Source organism: Phascolarctos cinereus, unplaced genomic scaffold (assembly GCF_003287225.1).
Source record: "Phascolarctos cinereus isolate Bilbo 61053 unplaced genomic scaffold, phaCin_HiC Scaffold_3;HRSCAF=262, whole genome shotgun sequence".
In the NCBI taxonomy this organism is placed as follows: domain Eukaryota; kingdom Metazoa; phylum Chordata; class Mammalia; order Diprotodontia; family Phascolarctidae; genus Phascolarctos; species Phascolarctos cinereus.
Window position 1 is genome coordinate 232,638,169 of NW_027555736.1, and position 19,521 is coordinate 232,657,689.

The 19,521-nt window shown below is 40.5% G+C and overlaps 1 protein-coding gene across 1 annotated transcript in view; it reads right to left on the reverse strand.

The window, feature by feature from the left end:
• Positions 1-1,690: 1,690 nt before the first annotated feature.
• The window catches only part of TTC9 (tetratricopeptide repeat domain 9), a 48,626-nt gene continuing 30,795 nt past the window's right edge, over positions 1,691-19,521 (reverse strand). Inside the window, exon 3 of the mRNA XM_020986381.2 lies at positions 1,691-8,044. Coding sequence (XP_020842040.1) covers positions 7,965-8,044 — 80 coding nt within the window. The 3' untranslated portion in view covers positions 1,691-7,964. The remainder of the gene's footprint in view (positions 8,045-19,521) is intronic.

The window sequence follows — 19,521 nt, forward strand, 5'->3', positions numbered from 1 at the left end:
AATGAGCCACTGAGGCTTGGGCTGGGGGCTATTATTGGCCAAAATCACTCTGGCTTTCAAGCAGGAATTTGGAGCTATTTGAGAGGCTGTGAGATATAGGGTTTGGGAGGAGCATTGAACCTTGAATTAAAGGACTTGAGCTCTTGTTTCAGCTCCTTCCTTTGTAATAGGTGACTAAATTTCATCACTTGGCCAAGTCTTGTATGTAAGTACTCAAAGACACAAATGATCTGTAGTCTCAACAATCTGGGCAATTGGTCCAATTCCCACATAGGTTGAAATCCATCCATATCTGCCCATCCTGGGTTATTGTTAACCACATCTTGCCAAAAATTCTCCACAGTGCATCTCCACCTAAAATGCTCAGAAGACTTCCTTGTTTTCTTTTGACATCAGGTGGAGTGGAGCACGTGGTCTGTCCAATTACTGCACCTCATCCTCACCAAGTGACCAGCACATCTTCCTTTTTTATCCTACATTCCTTAATGACATAATTTAGTCCTGTTTTTCAAAGTCACTCATTGGTTCTATCTTGCAGTCTGCTCACAACTTGTCTATAAAATGGAGTTAATCCTGCTTCTCCTACCTTATAAGTTGTTTTGAAATCATATAAATGTGTGTGAAAGTCCCTTGATGTGGGAAAGGATTAGAAGTTAGTTTTCCACAACAGAACAAGGGAATTCTGAGGACTTCCAAGAACCTGTGGATAGTTGCTCAACCAATCAGAAAGAGCCCCAAACATTCTGCAAACTAGTTCCTTAAGAAAGAGCCTGGGAGGCTAAACCAGTCGCAACTGTTGGGGTCAAGGATGGGGCAAAGGCTTTTCTCCACTGTGCTGGCTTAATAAGCTTACCGAATATTAACTGACACACCCCAAGGGCAGTGATAGCTGCCATTTTTGAACATGGGACGCATGAACTGGGAGGAGTTAACAGAACATGGAGGAACATGGGATGGGCAGTTCAGGAAGAGTGTAATTCAAATGAGCTGGTCCGATCTCAGGCTCAGACGGGAGGAGTATGGATTATACTAACCATTTCAAAGTTGATTCTACCTCTGTACCAGTGTGCATGTGCCATTATGGTGCGGTGTGCCCTCTTCTTGAGAGAAGCATAATAAAGGCTTTTCTTCTCTCCTGTAGATTTTTGTTTCAGATTTTTCTAACCTCGAGAACTCTAATGTCTTATTTAAAAGTCGTGAATATCTCTTCGACTCAATTATAACCTCCTTCCTTCCCTCTTCTTGTATTTATCTTGGGCCAGGAGCCAGCTTCTCTGGGGATTCTAAGATTGCTGCCTTTCTTCCACAACCAAAAATGATGAAAAACTCCATATTATTACCTTATTTTGGTGACACAGAGTAGCTTTAAATGGACTTGGAGCAATGTGCCCCTGAATATGCAAGCCCATATGACTTAGCGCTCGTTCTCTGTGGCCCATCTTCCCCTTCCCCCCATTTCACATTCCCCTTCCCCCAAAGGAATAATTACTACTTGGATCCCAAGATTTTTTTTTGTGACTGGGAAGGTGGGACTAACAAAAAAAAAAGGAAGCTGTAGAGAGAAGAGAGGAAGGAGAGAAGGGAGAGAGGAGAGAAGGGGGGAAGGCAAGAAGAGAGGGAGAAATCATCAGCATCATTCTGTGTGCTACTGGACTTGTCTCAAAGATGCTTTCAGTGAGTCTACAGAAAATGAATTTGCATCCCAACACTTTAATTCAATTACAAAAAAAATCAATCATTTTATCTACTTGCACAATAGTAGGCTGAACATGAAACATAAAAGCATAATAGTAGCAAGATAGTGTGACTTGTTCTAGGACTGTTTCTATCTGTACTTCATTGAACATAAAGATGAAAACATCATCATCGTCATCATCATCCATCATCATCATCAATAAGATCCATAATTATTGGCTCAGATGTCCCTTAGTAGAGCATGAATTATTAGCAAGGCACTTTACCAGCTTAACAGAAAGCATCACATATCTGTTACCAGAAGATGAGAACACCAATGACTCCTTCAAATATAAGTGAATTACATGCTGAAGTACTTTATAAGACACATTTACAGTATCATGAAAAAAAAATCTAGAAACACATAAGAAAACAACATATTGGCTGATCAAAAATGTGTGCCAAAAAGTCCTAGGATCGTAAAAAGAAACTTATTCGTGATTCGGTAATTGTTGAACAAACCACATGAAAGTGCTGTAACATTTATACTGCCTTTTGTCGATGGATATTTTTAGAGCACATAATTTACAGGTCAAAAACTTACAGAAATACTTTTAGAACAAGCAGACATCACTTTGCTGAGTAAAGGCTGATAACAGGTAAATGCTATTGGATCTGTTGAATGTAATTTAAAGTGATTTACCGTCAGATGGAGTCTATGAAACAGCTAATGTCTAAAATGGAATAAGAAAGTGCTTCGTGGATGACATGTGTCAATTCCAATGTCACTGAGGAAGCATTAAATAAATTGCTGTCGTGTAGATTTTTGGGGGGGGGTGAGGGGGGGGCAATGGAGGGGTTTAAGATAGCAATTCAGAAAAAGAACAGAGCCACCAGAAATTACAGAATGGTCATCCTACAGAAGCTCAGACTCAGTGATCAGGGTAAATGATACAGGGAAATGGCATAGAAACTATGCCACACAACCATATAGACTGTAAAAATGTAGCACCCACTGAATACTTAGCAAGGCTTGATCTGGTGGCTAGAATTATGCATCAGAAGCTTGCTCAGTCTTTTGTAGCTTGGTAGATGACAGATTCTCATACTATAAATACAGGACCCGCACCCCTTCCTCCCCCCCCCCCCAAAAAAAAGATCTTGGCAATCTAAGCCAATAAGCTATTGGACATATCATTTTCACAGACCGAACTGTGTGTGGCCCACAATCACACGGACATAACAGCGATCCATAAAAACTTAATACCAATTTTTGAAAACAAATATCCTAATCTTCAATCTACATGGAACAACATGCTTTCAAAATTTAGAAATGGAGCAGACAAAATAAAATTCATGTGGGAATGGAATGGGGTATACATCACCGCCTTCATCTTGTCTGCTACTGGAGTTGTCTCAAACATACTTTCAGCGAGCCCATAGAAGATAAGCTTACATTCCAATATTTTTATTCAATTACAAAGAACGAGTATTTTATCCACTTGTGCAAGGTTTCACAGAACATTAGATTTTAAAATACAGTAGCAGGATAGTGTCTTGTCCCAGGACCCTTTCTATCTGAACTGCATCCAAAAAGATGAGAATGAAATTCTTATTAGTAGTAATAATATTAATAATGATAGCTGGCATTTATGTAAAGCTTTAAGATTTGCAAAGCACTTTTTACATGTATGTTATTTCAGTGGATTCTCATAGCAACCTCATAAGTTAAGTACTCTAGGTATTATTATCCCTATTTTTCCAATGAAGAAACTGAGGTTCAGAGAAGTTGAATGATTTATACATGATCACACAGCGAGCGAGTTTCAGGACTCAACTAGTTTCTATGTCTGGGACAAGTGGAGGTGGGGAGAACTCACTGGGGGTACGGCTTCCAGAAGGGGACAAGAAGCACGTCTCTGGGACCACGTTATTTGCACTCTTTAAATTTTAGCCCCCTGGAAAAAGTCCCAGTCACCTTGCCTTAGATATAGCTTACAGCTATAATGTGATTGAAGTCCAGCTGTCTCCAGCCTCCAAATCCTACATTCTTACCACTGCATTAAATTGCCTGGTTGGTTGCAAAGCTTGGTAATCCCACTGGCCCATGGGATTCACCACTCCTGAATCTGTCTGCTACCTAAGTACAATGTGGTAAAAATAACTGATTGTTGACAGTCGCTCCACACGCTAAGAATGCTGGATCAGAGAAATGTGGATTAGATTCCTGTCTCTGCCATTTACTGCCTGTGTGTCCTTGGACAAATCACTCAGACTGTCTCGGCCTTGGTGTCCTCATCTCTTAAAAAAAGGTGTTAGATCAGATCAACTAATCCCAATGTCTTCCAACTCCAAGTCTATGATGCTACAAAAACTGAGATCATGCTGGATACTTTTTTTTGGCTGTTATTAGCAAGCACTCATTCAGGACTTGACTGTGTTCCTGCGCCACACAGCTTCAACCAATCAAGTTTTGAACAGCATCTGGTGATAGGGAGAAGTATCAGGAGAAAGAAGTCAGGAGAACTGGGCTCTAATTAGATTTTGCACTGAGCTAGCTGTGACCTGAGACACGTCCACCCTCGTGAGTTTCCCTTGTAAAATGAAGCAACGGGGTTAAGATGATCCGGGGCCTAACGTTTTATGACTTTTCAACACGCCCAGCAAATGGGCTGGAACTTTCTACCTGACTTAGTTCTCTTCAGGTAATTCACATGCACTCTGGCTCAGCCGTAGGTCCTAATACACTTCATAGAGAAGGGGAGGGGATAACTGAGGACATCACATGGATTTTGGTAGATTTACTCCAATAAGATGTGGAGGTCTTCTTAGTACCAGAGGGCCAGGTATAGTGAATGCTCACCCCTGAGAGCAACCCAGGTATTGCTTAGAGACCATGGCTCTGTCCTTTGTGTGCATGGAGAGTAGAAATGGCAGCAGACCACTCCCTCTTTTAGCAGAGGGCTAATATCTTGGGACTTTGCTTTGACCTGGGTCTTTTTTTTTTTTTTTGAGGCTGTCCAACAGGATAGGGAGTGGTAAGAAGAAGCAGCAGGGTGTGATAGAAAGAGGCTGCACCTCAAATCAGAAGGCAATGAATCAATCAACAACCATTTATTAAGTACTTCCTGGCTAAGTGCTTAGGAACCAAAGAAAAAGCTGGCCATCTCTTAGAATCCTTTTTTATCACCCATTGTTGTTCGGTCATGACCACGTTTTGGGGTTTTCTTGGCAAAGATAATGGAATGGTTTGCCATTTCCTTGTCCAGCTCGTTTTACAGATGAGGAAACTGAGGTAAACAGAGGTAAACTTGCCCAGGGTCACACAGCTAGTAAGTGTCCGAGGTTGGATTTGAACTCTGGATGATGAGCCTTCTTGACTCCAGGGTCGATATTCTTTCCACTGCACCACTCAGCCACCCCTCTTAGAACCCTGGCCTTCTTCCAAGTTCAGCCCAAGTACCACCTCCTCCTACATGTGGTCTTTCCAGATTCCCTCTACTGCTAGGACCTGCCCTACCAAAATTTCCTTGCATTTGAGGATGGGAAAAGTTTTATGAGTGTCTCGTACCCCCAGTAGCACTTAGCAAATGCTCACTGATTGATTTACCTCACAGATATTTAATCTTGATGATTCTCAGTTTTCTCATTTGTCAAACCAGAGATAACAGTCCTTGCACTACCTGCCTTATAGGATCTTTGTGAGGAAAGTGCTTTGTAAATTGTAAAGTGCAATATAACCATGAACTACTGTTGAGCTTGAGCTAAGGACAATCAAAGATGAGACTCAGTCTCCATGCCTTTGCTCTCAATGTCTTGATCATGGCTTAACACAACCGGCTCTCAAAGTGTATTCCATGGACCCATGAGGGGCCCCATGATCCTTTCAGGACTTCCTTGGGGGCAAAATTACTTTCATACTAATACTAAGATGTTATTTGCCTTCTAAACTACTCCTCCCTTTTCCAACTCCGTATCTGTGTGAGGCCAGATTTCCTTCATAAACTTCAACCAAAACAACCTATCACAATAGATTGAATGCAAAAGCCAATGTGAAAACCTAGTAGTTTTCTATTAAGTTAGACATTAAAGAGATGTGCAAAAACATGTAATACAATGCCACTGCCACTCTTCTCAGTTAATTTTTTTTTGTTTTGGAAAATAGTATTTTTCATAAAAATTTGTCATTTATGTTAATGTATAATGGGTTTATTACTATTTTTAATGAATAAATATTTTTAAAATTTTATCTATTTTTACCATTCTAATACAGTAAATTATGATAGCTATAACCCACATAAAGAAAAGCTCTTTGGGGTCTTCAATAATTTTTAAGAAGGTAAAGGTGTCCTGAGACCAAAATGCTTGAGAATCGGTGGGCTATAAAGATGATCAGGAAAGACAGAACGGATATCGGTGTCAATGGAAAAAACACATCATATAGCAGGTTTTATGAAATGGTTGTCCTTGAGCTGGGTGGGATCAATAATGCAATGGAATCTAAGATGTGGGATCCAAAGAGATTTCAGCTGGCTAGAATGTTGGGCTGAAGCTAAGATGTAATTTAATAAGGGTAAGCATAATGTCCTGACATTAGGCTCAGAAAAGCCAACTGCACAACTACAAGGTGAGGAGGATAAGCCCAGAAAGCAATCCATCTGACAAAGACCTGGCAATTTTTAGTAGACTACAAGTGCTGTAGAAGTCAGCAGTGTGCTTGGCTGCCAGAAGAGCTAACACAATCCTAGGGCATGATGTCCAGATGTAGGAAGGGAGAATGACGTTGTGTTGACTCCTGTTCAGAACACATCTGGAATAGTGAGCCCAGCTCGAAATACCCTAGTTTAAGGAAAGCAGGGTCAAAGTGTAAAATGCCTTGAGGAGGGGAACCGGGATGATGAGGATACTTAGAAACCCAGCCAGGGGATATTTAGCCTAAAGAAGACACAACTTGATGGTGGACATTGAGGGGTTATTATATGAGAGAGAGATCAATTTGCTTTGTTTGGCCCAGGATCAAGCCCCATGGACAGAAGAAGGAAGGAGACAGATTTTGTCTCAAAGTAAGAGAAAACTTCCTAACAATTATAGCTATCCAAAAATGGACTCATCACTCAACTGAAGTCTATCCATCCAATCTTGACTAGGTTATACCTAGGTTAAGGAAGGGAAGAATGCAAGCTCCTTGAGGGCAGGGACTATTTTTATTTTGTCTTTGTGTCCCCAGCACCTAAAACAGTCCTAGAACATAGTAGGTGCTTTACATAAATGCTTGTTGGATTGGATTGGGAGTACACATGCTGGGGGTAGACTCCTCTGCAGAGGACACATAGTACAGAGTACAAGCAATTGCACAGGGTACTAAGCAAATGGTGAGCTGCTCTGAAGGTCAGCTAGTGCCATGTAAGTACATCCTTGACTTCACGTATGGGGTGAGGGTTGGGAAAATGGTCGGGGGGGGGGGCTATTTCAAAAAGAAATGACAGGAATTATCACCTATTAATTTATTTTTATTTGCACTTCATTAGTCCATAGTTTTATCCCCTGATTTATACAAAGCTTTTTCAGCTTTTGCTTCACTGTCTCCCTTCCCTCACCCTTTCCCTTGCCCTAATCTTCCCATACCTGCTCCTGTCTGCCATCAAAGTTACTATGTGGAAATAGGATGTAAGTTCACTGAGAAGGCATTTAGTGGGGGCTTCAGTGTCAGATGAGCTTGTAACAGAGTCCTAGAACCCCAAAGAGAGATTTGGGATATGGGGCACACAGAATGCAACAGGAGCCAAGAACAGGAGTGTGGGAGGGGGAAGGAAATTGGTGTACACATCTATATCCCTCTAGGAGGGGGTTGGGGTCTCCAGCTCTTTCTGTGCCCATCTTCCAGATGTGTCTGTTAGGACTGGGGAGGGATGGCTTAGTCCATCAGGGAGGTGATCAGAAGGGACAAGCCTACAGACTCAAGGTGAAGACTCAAGACTTTAAGATGAATTGACTTAAAGGCATGATCCCGGCAGTGAAAACCACCAACTCTGATACAAATCTCCTCTTCAGGCTTCATCTCATCAAGGGAGCTTTGACCATTTTCTGGCAACTGGCCAGGCTCTAAGCTGGCTTCTCTTGCTCTCTCTCTTTCTCTTCATACTGGGAGTAAACAAAGAGTTAAGGGGGCTTTTGAAGGAAGATGGGAGAGGTGCAGGAAAGGGACCAAACCCAGGAAGGGGGAATCCACCTGCTGGGCCCCTGGAAGCACAATGTCCACCATGGGTCCATCTCTGAAGGAAGCTTCCTGGTTACAAGGCTTCTTTCTCTCTCTGGGAACATCTGCTGAGTTTCATCTCTGTCAGTTGGATATACCGTATCACATTGGTATCTGTAGGAAAAGGAAAAACACGTGTGAGCTAATACCAGATGAGGGAAAATTGTCTGGCCTTTTCCCAGGCACAAACAAACTGGGTCTATACAAAGTGGACAGACTAGAACCAACCAGTTTAGCTGATCCAAGACTGATCATTCTGTGACCATCTGGCTAATGTTTTATGAAGGGAGCCAGAAGGTTTTTTCTGAAAAGGGGCCTGATGTACTTGGCTGTAGACCCAGGTGAGGACAGACGAGAGAAACAGAAAGAGAGAGAGAGAGAGAGAGAGAGAGAGAGAGAGAGACAGAGAGAGAGAGAGAGAGAGAGAGAGAGAGAGACAGAGAGACAGAGAGACAGAGAGAGAGACAGAGACAGAGACAGAGACAGAGACAGAGATAGAGACAGAGACAGAGCGCGAGCAAGAGCAGCTCTTCTCTATAATGAGACTCAATCCCTGGCCAATATGCCTGTAAAAAGCAGAAGGAAAGGTGAGGAATGAAGGCAAGGAGCAAAGAGCTTTCATCTCTAGCATGACTTTATCCTTATAATGAGGGCTTGCCTGACAAATTCCATGAAGCAGGCTGGATAGATTCCTATAATGCCAGACCACTGGGCAGAGTTTCCTATAGACAGCTGGCAAGACATCCCACTGGGTAATGGAAGGAACTAGGACACGTTCAAATACACCCTTTACATGCAGACTATCAGCTATAGCCAGTCTGACAAAATAAGTCCGCAAGGTACACAACAAATACTGGGCTGAGGGTCCAGCACTGTGTTAGTAGCATAGGCAGTCCCTGCCCTCAGGGAAGTTACGGTCTGGCTGGAAAACAAGGTACAGATAATGCAAAACACGATGTGATTCTGTTGATGTAACTGTGAATTAATCGATGAAAGCATTTTAGAAAGCAATTTGGAATTATATGCTGTTGTTAGGCATATGTGCTAAGGAAGGTGTGTGTATACACATGAATATGAGGAAGAACATGAGAAGAAGAGAGAGAGGGAGAGGAAGAGGGGGAGAGAGGGAGAGAGAGACAGAGGTAGGCAACTATGGGGTACAGTGGATAGAGTGCTGGGTCTGGGGTCAGAAAGACTCACCTTCCTGAATTTAAATCCAGCCTCAGACACTTACTAGCTGTGTGAACTTGGGAAAGTCACCTAACCCTATTTGACTGAGTTTCCTCATCTGTAAAATGAGCTGGAGAAGGAAATGGCAAAGCAGTATAGTTTCTTTGCCAAGAAAACCCTAAAATGGGGTCAAGAAGAGTTGGACATGACTAAAAATGACATATATATGTATACATACACACACATATATATATTATATATGTGTGTGTATATATATATACGTCCTTCATTTCCTCTGAATGTCTAGCTCATGAGCTAATGCAGCAGTTCTCAAAGTATGTTCCATAGACTCAGGGAGTCCCTGGGACCCTTTCAGCAGGTCCTCAAGAGATTCAATACATTTCATGACTATACCTGGGAGAGAATATTTTTAAATTTGTATTGATGTCTTTTGTTTTTTCATCACCTATACTACCCAATGTATTTCCCCCTCCTCTTCCTAGAGAATCATCCCTTATAACAAAGAAAAAAAGAAAGAGGAAAAAAAAGTTTAGCAAAACAAATGAATATACTGGCCAAATCTGACAAGTATTTTACATCCATAGTACTGTCATACATATACAGATAAAAACACAAACACACTAATGTATTTATAGCAATGTTTTTGCAGTAACAAAAAACTGGACACAAAGGATCATAGAATCACAGAATTTGTGAGTCGGTGGGGGTTTCAAGCACAGGTCTGGTCCGACACAAACCCTAAAGAAATTTCCACTCCAACATACCTGACAACTACTCACTCAGTCTCTCTTGACTGTGCTTCTGACTTTCTGGACCTCAGCAAGCACCATGGATAGTTCAGCCACAATCTCCCCTGGGACTTCCCTCAGCATTGGGGGCCTCCTCATCCTGGAATATCCACCCACCCCTGAAACCTTCTCCCCCTAGAACATTTCTCTGCCATGCTGCCGACCCTCCTTCTCTCATCAATAAATTCCTCCCAGGGTCTCCATTTTGGGGAGAGGCCCAGGACAGCCAAACTTCATCCCCCTCTTGGCTCTGATTCTGACTTTCTGGACTCCAAGACGACACTCTTGTGGGTAGGTATCTATCTACTCTACCCTCTTTTCAACTCCTTTGTGTGTATTGTCTTTCCCAGTTGGAGTGTACCTTTCAGTTTCCCCAAGCAACGCTCTAACACTTTTAAGTTGAAGATAAGAAGCTGATCCTGCTTTGCTTACCGGGAGCTATCTACAACAATTAATTAGTGAGACTGGCCTAAAGTTTTCTTTTTTTGCTTTGTCCTTCCCTGGTTTAGGTGAGAGGACTATATTAAAAATATCAAATGTTTTCTTTCTCAAGTTGGGAAATAATTTGTGTAGCATGGGTATCAGTTACTCTTTAATTGTTTGCTATACCTTGTCTCTAAATTCATCTGGACTAGGATTTTAATTTTTTTTCTTTTAGGTCCTTTGTGTCTTATTCAATATTACTTTTTTTGATTGGGTTACATAAGATCCATATTTCATGCTCTGTTAATTTTGGCATTTTATACTTCTGTAGGTAATCCTCCATTTCTTTTAAATTCTGTTTGGCCAATATGTAATTGTGAAAAATAGATTCTGATCATTTTCTTTATTTCTTCTCTGTTGTTATTTCACTGTGTTCTTTTTGACTTGGGTAATTTGTTTTTCTTCTTTCTTTTAAAATTAGGTTAGCAAAAAGTTTATCAGTTCTGCTAGTCTTCAAAGAACCAGGTTTTAGCTTTGCTTATAATTTTTACAGTCTTTTTGTTTACTTACTCTAATTTTTAAGATTTTCTTTCCTGTGCTTATTTTGGATTTTTTATTGCTGATATTCTAGTTTAAACAAATCAAAATATATTTTACTAGATATATTTTATTTTTGTATACCCTTTTCCCTTATATAGCTCTTCCTGACCCACTCCTAGCAACATCCCATTAGTGTTGCTTTAATTACACACTCAGTTCATTAATTCTCTTTTTTTTCTATTGTTAATGTATATTTTCAGAGAAATAACCATTTCCTCTAAGGTCTGTGGTGGCCTTTCGGAGATTTTGTTATTTTGTCTAATTGCTTTCATTCTCTTTCATGGTTATTAATTTTTTATGTTTCGTTCTTTGGTCTAATCATTATGTATGATGTCATTATCAAGTCTTCATTTTGGTATACCTCTGTTTTCTCCATTCTATTCCAAAAGTCTTGGCATAGTTTTAAGCTTTTGTTGCCTATAGTTTATACCAACATGAAAAATATTACATCAATATGGTGAAAATTATGCTACTACCTAAATTAATTTATAAATTTAATGATAGACCAATTAAATTACCAAGAGGGTAGTTTATAAAGCTAAACAAAACAAAGTTACTAAGGCTTAAAACTGCACTAAGAACTTTTGGGATACCTGTATTTCATTGCATTATAGTACATAAAAGATGTGCTCAGTATTTCTGTTTCTTTTACATTTATTTACAATTTCTCTGTCCTAGCATTCTTCAATGCTCCCATCCAAAAGATGGCATATGTTTTTTGACTCTAACTTCTCTAAAATTCTGTATTTTCCTTTTTGTTTATCTTTCTGTTAGACTATTACAGCTGCAAAGAAAAAACACTAAAATCTCTTACAATTATTATGTTATTGCCTATGGCTTGTTCAAATTCAGTTAACTTCCTTTATGAATTTAGATGTTATACCATTTGATGCACATATATTTAGTACTGATATTGTTTAATTTTCTATGGTTCTTTTAAACATGATGTAGTTACTGTATTTGTCTTGGCATTTGACATTATGAAATTTTACTTCTATGATGTGTAATGTGATTGCAACTCTTGGGTTTTTGTTTTTGGAACCATGTGATGCATAGAAAATTTTGTTCCAGTCTGTAATTTTATTCTGTATATTTATTTTGATGTGAATTTCTTGTATACAGAAGAATGTTGGATTTTGTTTTCTTATCCATTCTGCCACTCTTGTTTTATTGTATTAATCTATTTACATTGAGGGTTATGATTATTAGGCTTGTGTTTTTCTCCAATTATTTCTTTTGTACTGGTTTTATCCCTCTATTAAATTCAGTACTTGACCTCATGACTAGTTTCGCTTATATTACCTTGATGTTATTCTATTCCCACAGGCTCTCTCCTAGTTTTCATTTATTTGAGGTAACCCAAATTCCTTGAATTTACTTAAATTGATAATGTTGTCAACTTTATTTTTATTTACTTCTCATATTTTGTGCTTTTTTCTCTCTCTACCCAATTAAATATGAGGTGGAAAATTAAATCTTTTCTCTTTTCCCTTCTACTTATCTCCAATCTCTTATTTAAGTAGCATCCTTTTTACTGCACCCTCTTTTAAAAAGTTTTCCTTTGTTTTATCCTTATTTCTTTTCCTTTCTTGTCTAGTCTAAATTTTGTCACTCTATTCTTTCTATATTCTGTGTCCATAATGAGTAGGGACCTTCTGAATGATCAAATTTTAGCTCTCTCATAGCTCACTTCTATTTTATTACATTCATGTATCTTACCCCCATTCTTCCTATTTTCTGTCACACTTCACTGTTAGAATGGTCAGCTCCTTAAGGAGTCAGTATCCAATGAAAGTGGTGAAGGTTTGTTGAGGCTCAGTCTGTGTCCCAAGACATGAGGTCCTTGCCCTTACATGATCAGCTCATCTCTCCTAAGGCCTGATTACCTCACATCTAGTTCCATGTTTCCTTTTACCACTCTGGGAACTGGTTGCCTATGGGAACTCAAAAATCCCTTCTCCTGGGGTTGGGGATGCAGTCCTGTACAACCTTTTATGAGAGAAGGTTGTTTTGTAATATGCAAATTCCCCTCAGATGAAATATTATAAGGTTCCTTCCTCTTCCCTGCTTTACTCATGAAAAGCCTTCTCACTCTACAACTCACCTTGCCCTCTTCTAGAAGGACAAGTGGGGTCTTTGTATTCAGAGAATGAGAGAGAAGTTGTTTGAGAAGACGATGAGGCAGAGATGGGGGCCCATGTGTTCAATGTCATAAAGAAATGCTACTGAAAGGAAAAATAATGCCAAGGATTCTGGGCAGTAATCAACCAGCCAAGGCCAGGGGACGTATGAGCCCTTCTGACCTTCTATTCCATTTCAGATCCTGAATTATACTCCTTGGCGTAAACTGAGCTCTTGATGTCCTCTGTATCAAGAATCTATTTTCTATGCCTTGAATCTGGCAGGATTAGAGTGCTTTCAGGGGGATCCGCCTCTTTATTTTGGGAGGCAAAATTCAAATGGACATTGCTTTGCAAGCTGAAGCAATGGCTGTGGGGAACTAAGTGGGATTTCCAGTATCTGAGGAAGCATAGTGTTTGGGCTTGCCATACGCTTGGCAGTTGTTTTATATACTTATTATGACTATTCTATTTGCATACTATGGTTATTATTTAATGTTTATTTTCTTAGTGATTCTTTGCTAAGAGAAACGCCACTTACAGTAACCAGGTATGCCTGTCTGTTCCTGCATGAAGCCCATTCCATTATGCCAAGGTCACATGACTAATGCCAAGTGAAGTAAGCCAGCTCAAAAGGTGGAACGGTTTCTCATGGATGAATGCAATGATGACAAAGTGGAGATGCCCGTGGAGAGGATGACAGTCAAAAGTTAATTTTGATTGGCTAGACCCACACATTCACAGATCCTGTTATCAAGAGAAGTGAGAGTCTGGCTAATTGGTACCATAGAGAACATTGCTCAGCTGGGCTTGAAGTGAGTATGTGCAAATGGCTATCAATGCCACCTGGCAGTTAAACTCAAAAATCTTCAGGAGGCTCCCCATCATCTAAAAGATACAGTTCAATCTTCTTTGCCCAGCATTCATGGCCCTTCTCAATCTGGTGCTGCCTTTATTTTCCAGCCTCATGTCTTGTTACAGAAGTACCCAGGTGATACAGTGGATAAAGATCTTAACCCGGGGTCAGGAAGACCTGAGTTCAAACATAGCCTCAGATACTTCAGTAGCTGTGTGACCCTGGGTAAGTCATTTAATCGCTGTATGCTTCAGTTTCTTCATCTATAAAATGGGAATAATAATAGCACCTGTCTCCCAGGATTTTTGTGAGAATCAAATGAGATATTTGTAGACAGCTTTATAAATCTTAAAGCACTATGTAAATGCTGTCATCACCATCATCATCCTTACATTATTCCTCTCCACGTACTCCAATCAAATGGGAATACTCCCTGAAAATACAATGCATTTCCTTGACTCTGTGCCCTCTGTCCACTCTAACCCCTATGCCCTCTCCCCCCTTGCCTGTTGAATTCCTAACCATCCTTTAAAGTCTAACTCAAATGCTGCTTCCTTCACAAAACCTTACATGAGACTTTTCACCTGTAATAACCTTTTCCTTCCAATCTCACAAGCATTTTGTCTCACAATTCTCCATTATACTTATCACATGCACTTTATGATTGAATGAGATGACACATGTTAAATGGTTTGTAAACCTTGAAGCATTATATGTGTTAACTATTATTATGGCTGTTATTTTATTATTTCTCCTAATTTAGACTAGAAACTCCATGAGAGCAAGGACCATATCTCATCTAATAATAACAATGACAACAACAATGATACCAACAACAATGATGATGATGATACCTAGCATTTACTTTGTACCAATTACGTGCTAAGCAATTTTCAAATATTATTTCATTTTATCCTCAGAACAACCCTGAGGGTAGATGCTATTATCATCCTCAATTTACAGTTGGGGAAACTGAAGCAAACAGAGTTTGTTTGTTTTTTCACTTGTCCAATATCACACAGCTAGTAAGTGTCTGAGGTCGCATTTGAACTCGGGTTTTCTTGACTCTAAGCTCAAATCTAAACTTTGTATGTCCTCTAGCATCTAACTCAGTGCTATTCCACACACAGCAATTACCAAATAAATGCTTACCGAACTAAATTTAGTTGTCCAATACTTGATGCCTCCTACCCTTGTCAAGAGGATAACCTCTCAGGATTGCAGAGATCCCCTTTTTCAACTACAGCATTCATTCTAACAAGAGTTATGTAAAGTTCTTGTGTCTTCTGACCTTTGTTTTCTGTGCTGGAGAAGGGAGGAGGCGAGCAATGCAGCTGGCCTGCCCTTGCCCCTGACCCCTGATCCCTCCTTGGCAGCTGTTTGCAGAGTCCACTTCTGTGAGATGAGGGGGTTGGACTATAGCTCTCCTAGGTCTCTTCCCAGTTCTGACATTCAATGGCTCCACTAGGCACCCCTTTCAGAACAGAGGGAGCCTGTGTGAAGGAATTCCTGCATGCCCTTTACAAAAGTACTCGCTCAGAACTGCAGCTGGGCTCTGATGACGTATTCCTGGAGCATGAGGAAGACTGGAATGGCCAGCAGTGGATGGCATAAGACCATACTGAAGCAACCAGGGCCTGGATGAAGACAACTGAGGCCCTTGGAGATTTCATGAAACTGATGACTCTTTTTTAAACCCCTTTAATTTATTTCTACCTTCTTTTCTTTTGGAAAAAAAGTTGTTTGGATATACAATGGGAGTTCCTTACACTAACAAAAATCAAAGTCAAAAGACACAGTCCTCTTTTCAGTTAATACACTATATGGCACAAAATGTGTTTTGTAGTGGGGTCTGATGTTGAGTGAAATGAGCAGAACCAGGAGATCATAGTACATAGTAAAAGCCACATTGTGCGATGACTGACTTTGATAGACTTAGCTCTTAGCAATTTAACGATCTAAGACAACTCCAAAAGACTCACGATGAAAAATGCTATCCACATCCAGAGAAAGAACTATGGAGGCTGAATGCAGATGGAAGCAGACTATTTGCTCTCCTTTTCTTTTGGTGTTTTGTTTTATTTCTTCTTTCTTGTGGTTCCTCACATTAATTTTAATTCTTATTTACATCATGACTAATGTGAAAAAATGCTTAATGTGAATGTGTTAAGTAGAGCTTATATCAGATTGCATGCTATCTTGGGGAGGGAGGAGAAGAGAGGGGGAGAAAATTTAAAACTCAAAATCTTATGGAAGTGAATGTTGAAAAGTAAAAATAAATTAATTAATTGTTTAAAAAATAAATAAAGAAAAGGAAAGCAGTACTCTCCACTTAGCAATGAACATTCTCATACCTGGTAGTACCCTTCACATTCCAGTGAGGCTGAACTCCTGTAGATCATCATTCCAACTCCACTTCACACCCCCCTTCTACCAGATTGCTCATTACCATCCCCCTCAACCCCCCCACTCCAAAGCCTCCTCCTAAATTCCACCTAGTGCTTCCACTGTGCCCTCTGGAATGCCTGTTCCACATGAAACAAACTTCCCTTCATCTTAAATCTATTCCTCTCCCACTCCTTCCATCTACTAACACCTGGCTTTCCCCTTATGACACAGCTTCCCTGGCCACCCTCTCCAGCATTAGTTTCATCTTCACTCATTCTGTTCGGCTCACTGGTCAAGACAAAAGAGATATAACACTCCTTGCTCCCTATTGCTACTTCCAGGTTTTTCTCCCTTCCTTCATCACTCAGTAACCCTCTCTTCTTTTGAGGTTTATCTTATTTATATCTACCACCCAATCAAAATCCTAGTAGCTACTATTTACAGGTCAGGTAATTACCCAGGTCATGCCCCTTCCTTTCTCAGTAAGTCTGATGCCTGTCTTGCAATTTTTCTCCCCACTCCAACACCTGCCCTCATACTAGTGGACTTCCACATACATGTTAATTCTTCCTCAAATACTTTAACCACTCAGTTCCTTGACCTACTCACCTCCCATAAGCTACTCTTCCTCCCCACCTCAGTCACACACAAAAATGGTCATACCTTTGATGTTGCCATCACCTACAATTGTGCCATCTCCATGTTCAAGAATTCTGAAATTCTATCATTTACCCAACCACGATCTATTAGCTTTTCTCCTCTCCCTCTGACCTCCCTCACATAACCTTACTCTTTCTTCACACTGTGACCTCCAATCCCTTGAGTCCTCAGTTCTCTCCTAGACTACCTCCTACCTACTAGCCACTCTCTCCTCTTCTCCGCATCTTGACTCCTTGGTAAACCAATTCAATTCTTCATTGTTCCCCTTTCTTGTATCTCTAGCTCTCTTATCCTATGGCTGAATACTCTCAGACAAGTTTCAGCCTGGGATCACTCCTCCTTGGCACTCTTTTTCTTTCTAGGTTTTTGAGACACTACTCTCTCCTGGTTCTCCTCCATCCTATTTGACCACTTCTCAGTCTTCCTTCCTGGATCCTCCTTCGGATCATGACCTCTAACTGTAGTGTCCCTCAGGGTTCTGTCCTGGGCCCTCTTCTCTTTTCTCTCTATACTACTTCACTTGGTGATCTCATCAACTCCCATGGATTTAATTACCATCTCTATGCTAATGATTCTCAAATCTGCTTTCCTGGCCCTATCTCTCTTCTGATCTCCAGTCTTGCATCTCCAACTACCTTTCAGACATCTTAAAGTAGATGTCCACTAGACATCTTAAACTCAATCTGTCCAAAATGAAACATTATTTCCCCCCTTAAGCTTTTCCCCCCTCTTACCTTCCCTGTTACTGTAGAGAATAACACCATCCTTCCAAATCCTCCAACCTAGTCAGCCTGGATTCCTCATTACCTCTCATCCCCCATATCTAAGCTGTTGCCAAGGTTTGTTGATTTCACTTCTGCAACATCTGAACACAACTCTTTCTCTCCTCTGACAGTGCCACGACTGTAGTGCAGGTCCTCAGCACCTCATGCCTTGATTACTTCAATAGCCTGCTGATGGGTCTGCTTGCCTCAAATTTCTCCCTTCTTTAATCCATTCTCCACTCAGCTGCTAAGATGATTTTCCTAAAATGAAGGTCTGATCATATCACATGCACACACACACACATACACACACACACACACACACACACACACACACTCAATAAACTTCAGTAACTTTCTATTGCCTCTAGGCAATAGAACAAATACAAAATGCTTTGTTTGGGATTCAAAACCATTTCTACCCTAACTCCCTCCTACTTTTCCAGTCTTCTTATACCTTATTCCCCAACACACACTCTTTGTTCTAGGGCAGCTAGGTGGTGCAGTGGATAGAGTGCTGGCCATGAAGTCAGAAAGACCTGACTTCAAATCTGGCCTCAAACATTTACTAGCTGTGTGGCTCTGGGCAAGTCATTTAACCCTGCTTTCCTCAGTTTCCTCATCTGTAAAATAAGCTGGAGAAGGAAATGGCAAACCACTCCTGTATCTTTCCCAAGAAAACCCCAAATGGAGCCATGAAGAGTTGGACACAACAACTCTTTGACTAGGTGGCTGTTTCACAAACGACACCCCATCTCTCAGCTCTGGGCATATTCTCTCTGGCTGTTCCCCATGCCTGGAATGCTCTCTCTCCCTCACTCTGATGACTGACTTCCTTGGTTTTCTTTAAGTCCCAACTAAAATTCCACCTTCTACAAGAAGCTTTCCCTGATCCCTCTTAATTCCAGTGCTTTCCTCTTTTAATTATTTCCTATTTATACCGAATATAGCTTGCTTTGTACATATTTGCTTACATGTTGTCTTTCCCACTAGATCATAATCTATTTGAGGCCAGCACTTAGCATAGTGTCTAGCACAAAACTGGTACCTATTAAATGTTGACTGATTGATTGATTCAGCCATTCTCCAATTGTTAGGTACACATTTTGCCTCCAGTTAATTGGTATCCTAAATAACACTGGTGTGTACATTTTCCTAGCCTCCTTTTTCAGGGCCCCCTTCTCACCTATAAGACAAGGAAAGAAGGCTATGAGTCAGCCCTGTTCTGGGTTCACGATGTTCTCTTTTCTTGCCTCCCACATCTGTGACCTATCTGCTTGTCATGTTGACATTTTCTTTTTTGGGCTGGGTCTGTTTGGATTGTTCTGTATAATTGTCTTTAAATATAAACTCACAGAGGGCAGGGACCATGACAGCTTTATTGACTATGCAGGTCTATGTACAATTAATTAGGGATCCCAGTTGTAGTGACTGTGAAATGGACACATTTGTCTCTTTAACTTCTCTTCCCTTTCATTCCTTTGTCACAGCCCTTGCCACAGTTACTGATTACTGACCACCACCCAACCCAACCATGTTGATACTATTCCTCTTAGCCACAGTGTTGGCCTCTGTCATGTAGTTTACTAATTCACAGCAGGTTTGAAGGACCAGCAGGACCGGTATGATGGGATTTTCATCTTATGTAAATACTGACTTAGCCAAATTCTGTTCCCTCTAGATCTCTTAGAGCTAATTCTGATCCTAAGTCACCCATCTTCATTCTGTCCCACCTCTCTTTATTCTTTTTTTTAAAATGTTTTATTGATGCCTTTCATTTTAAAATCACAGTCATTTCACC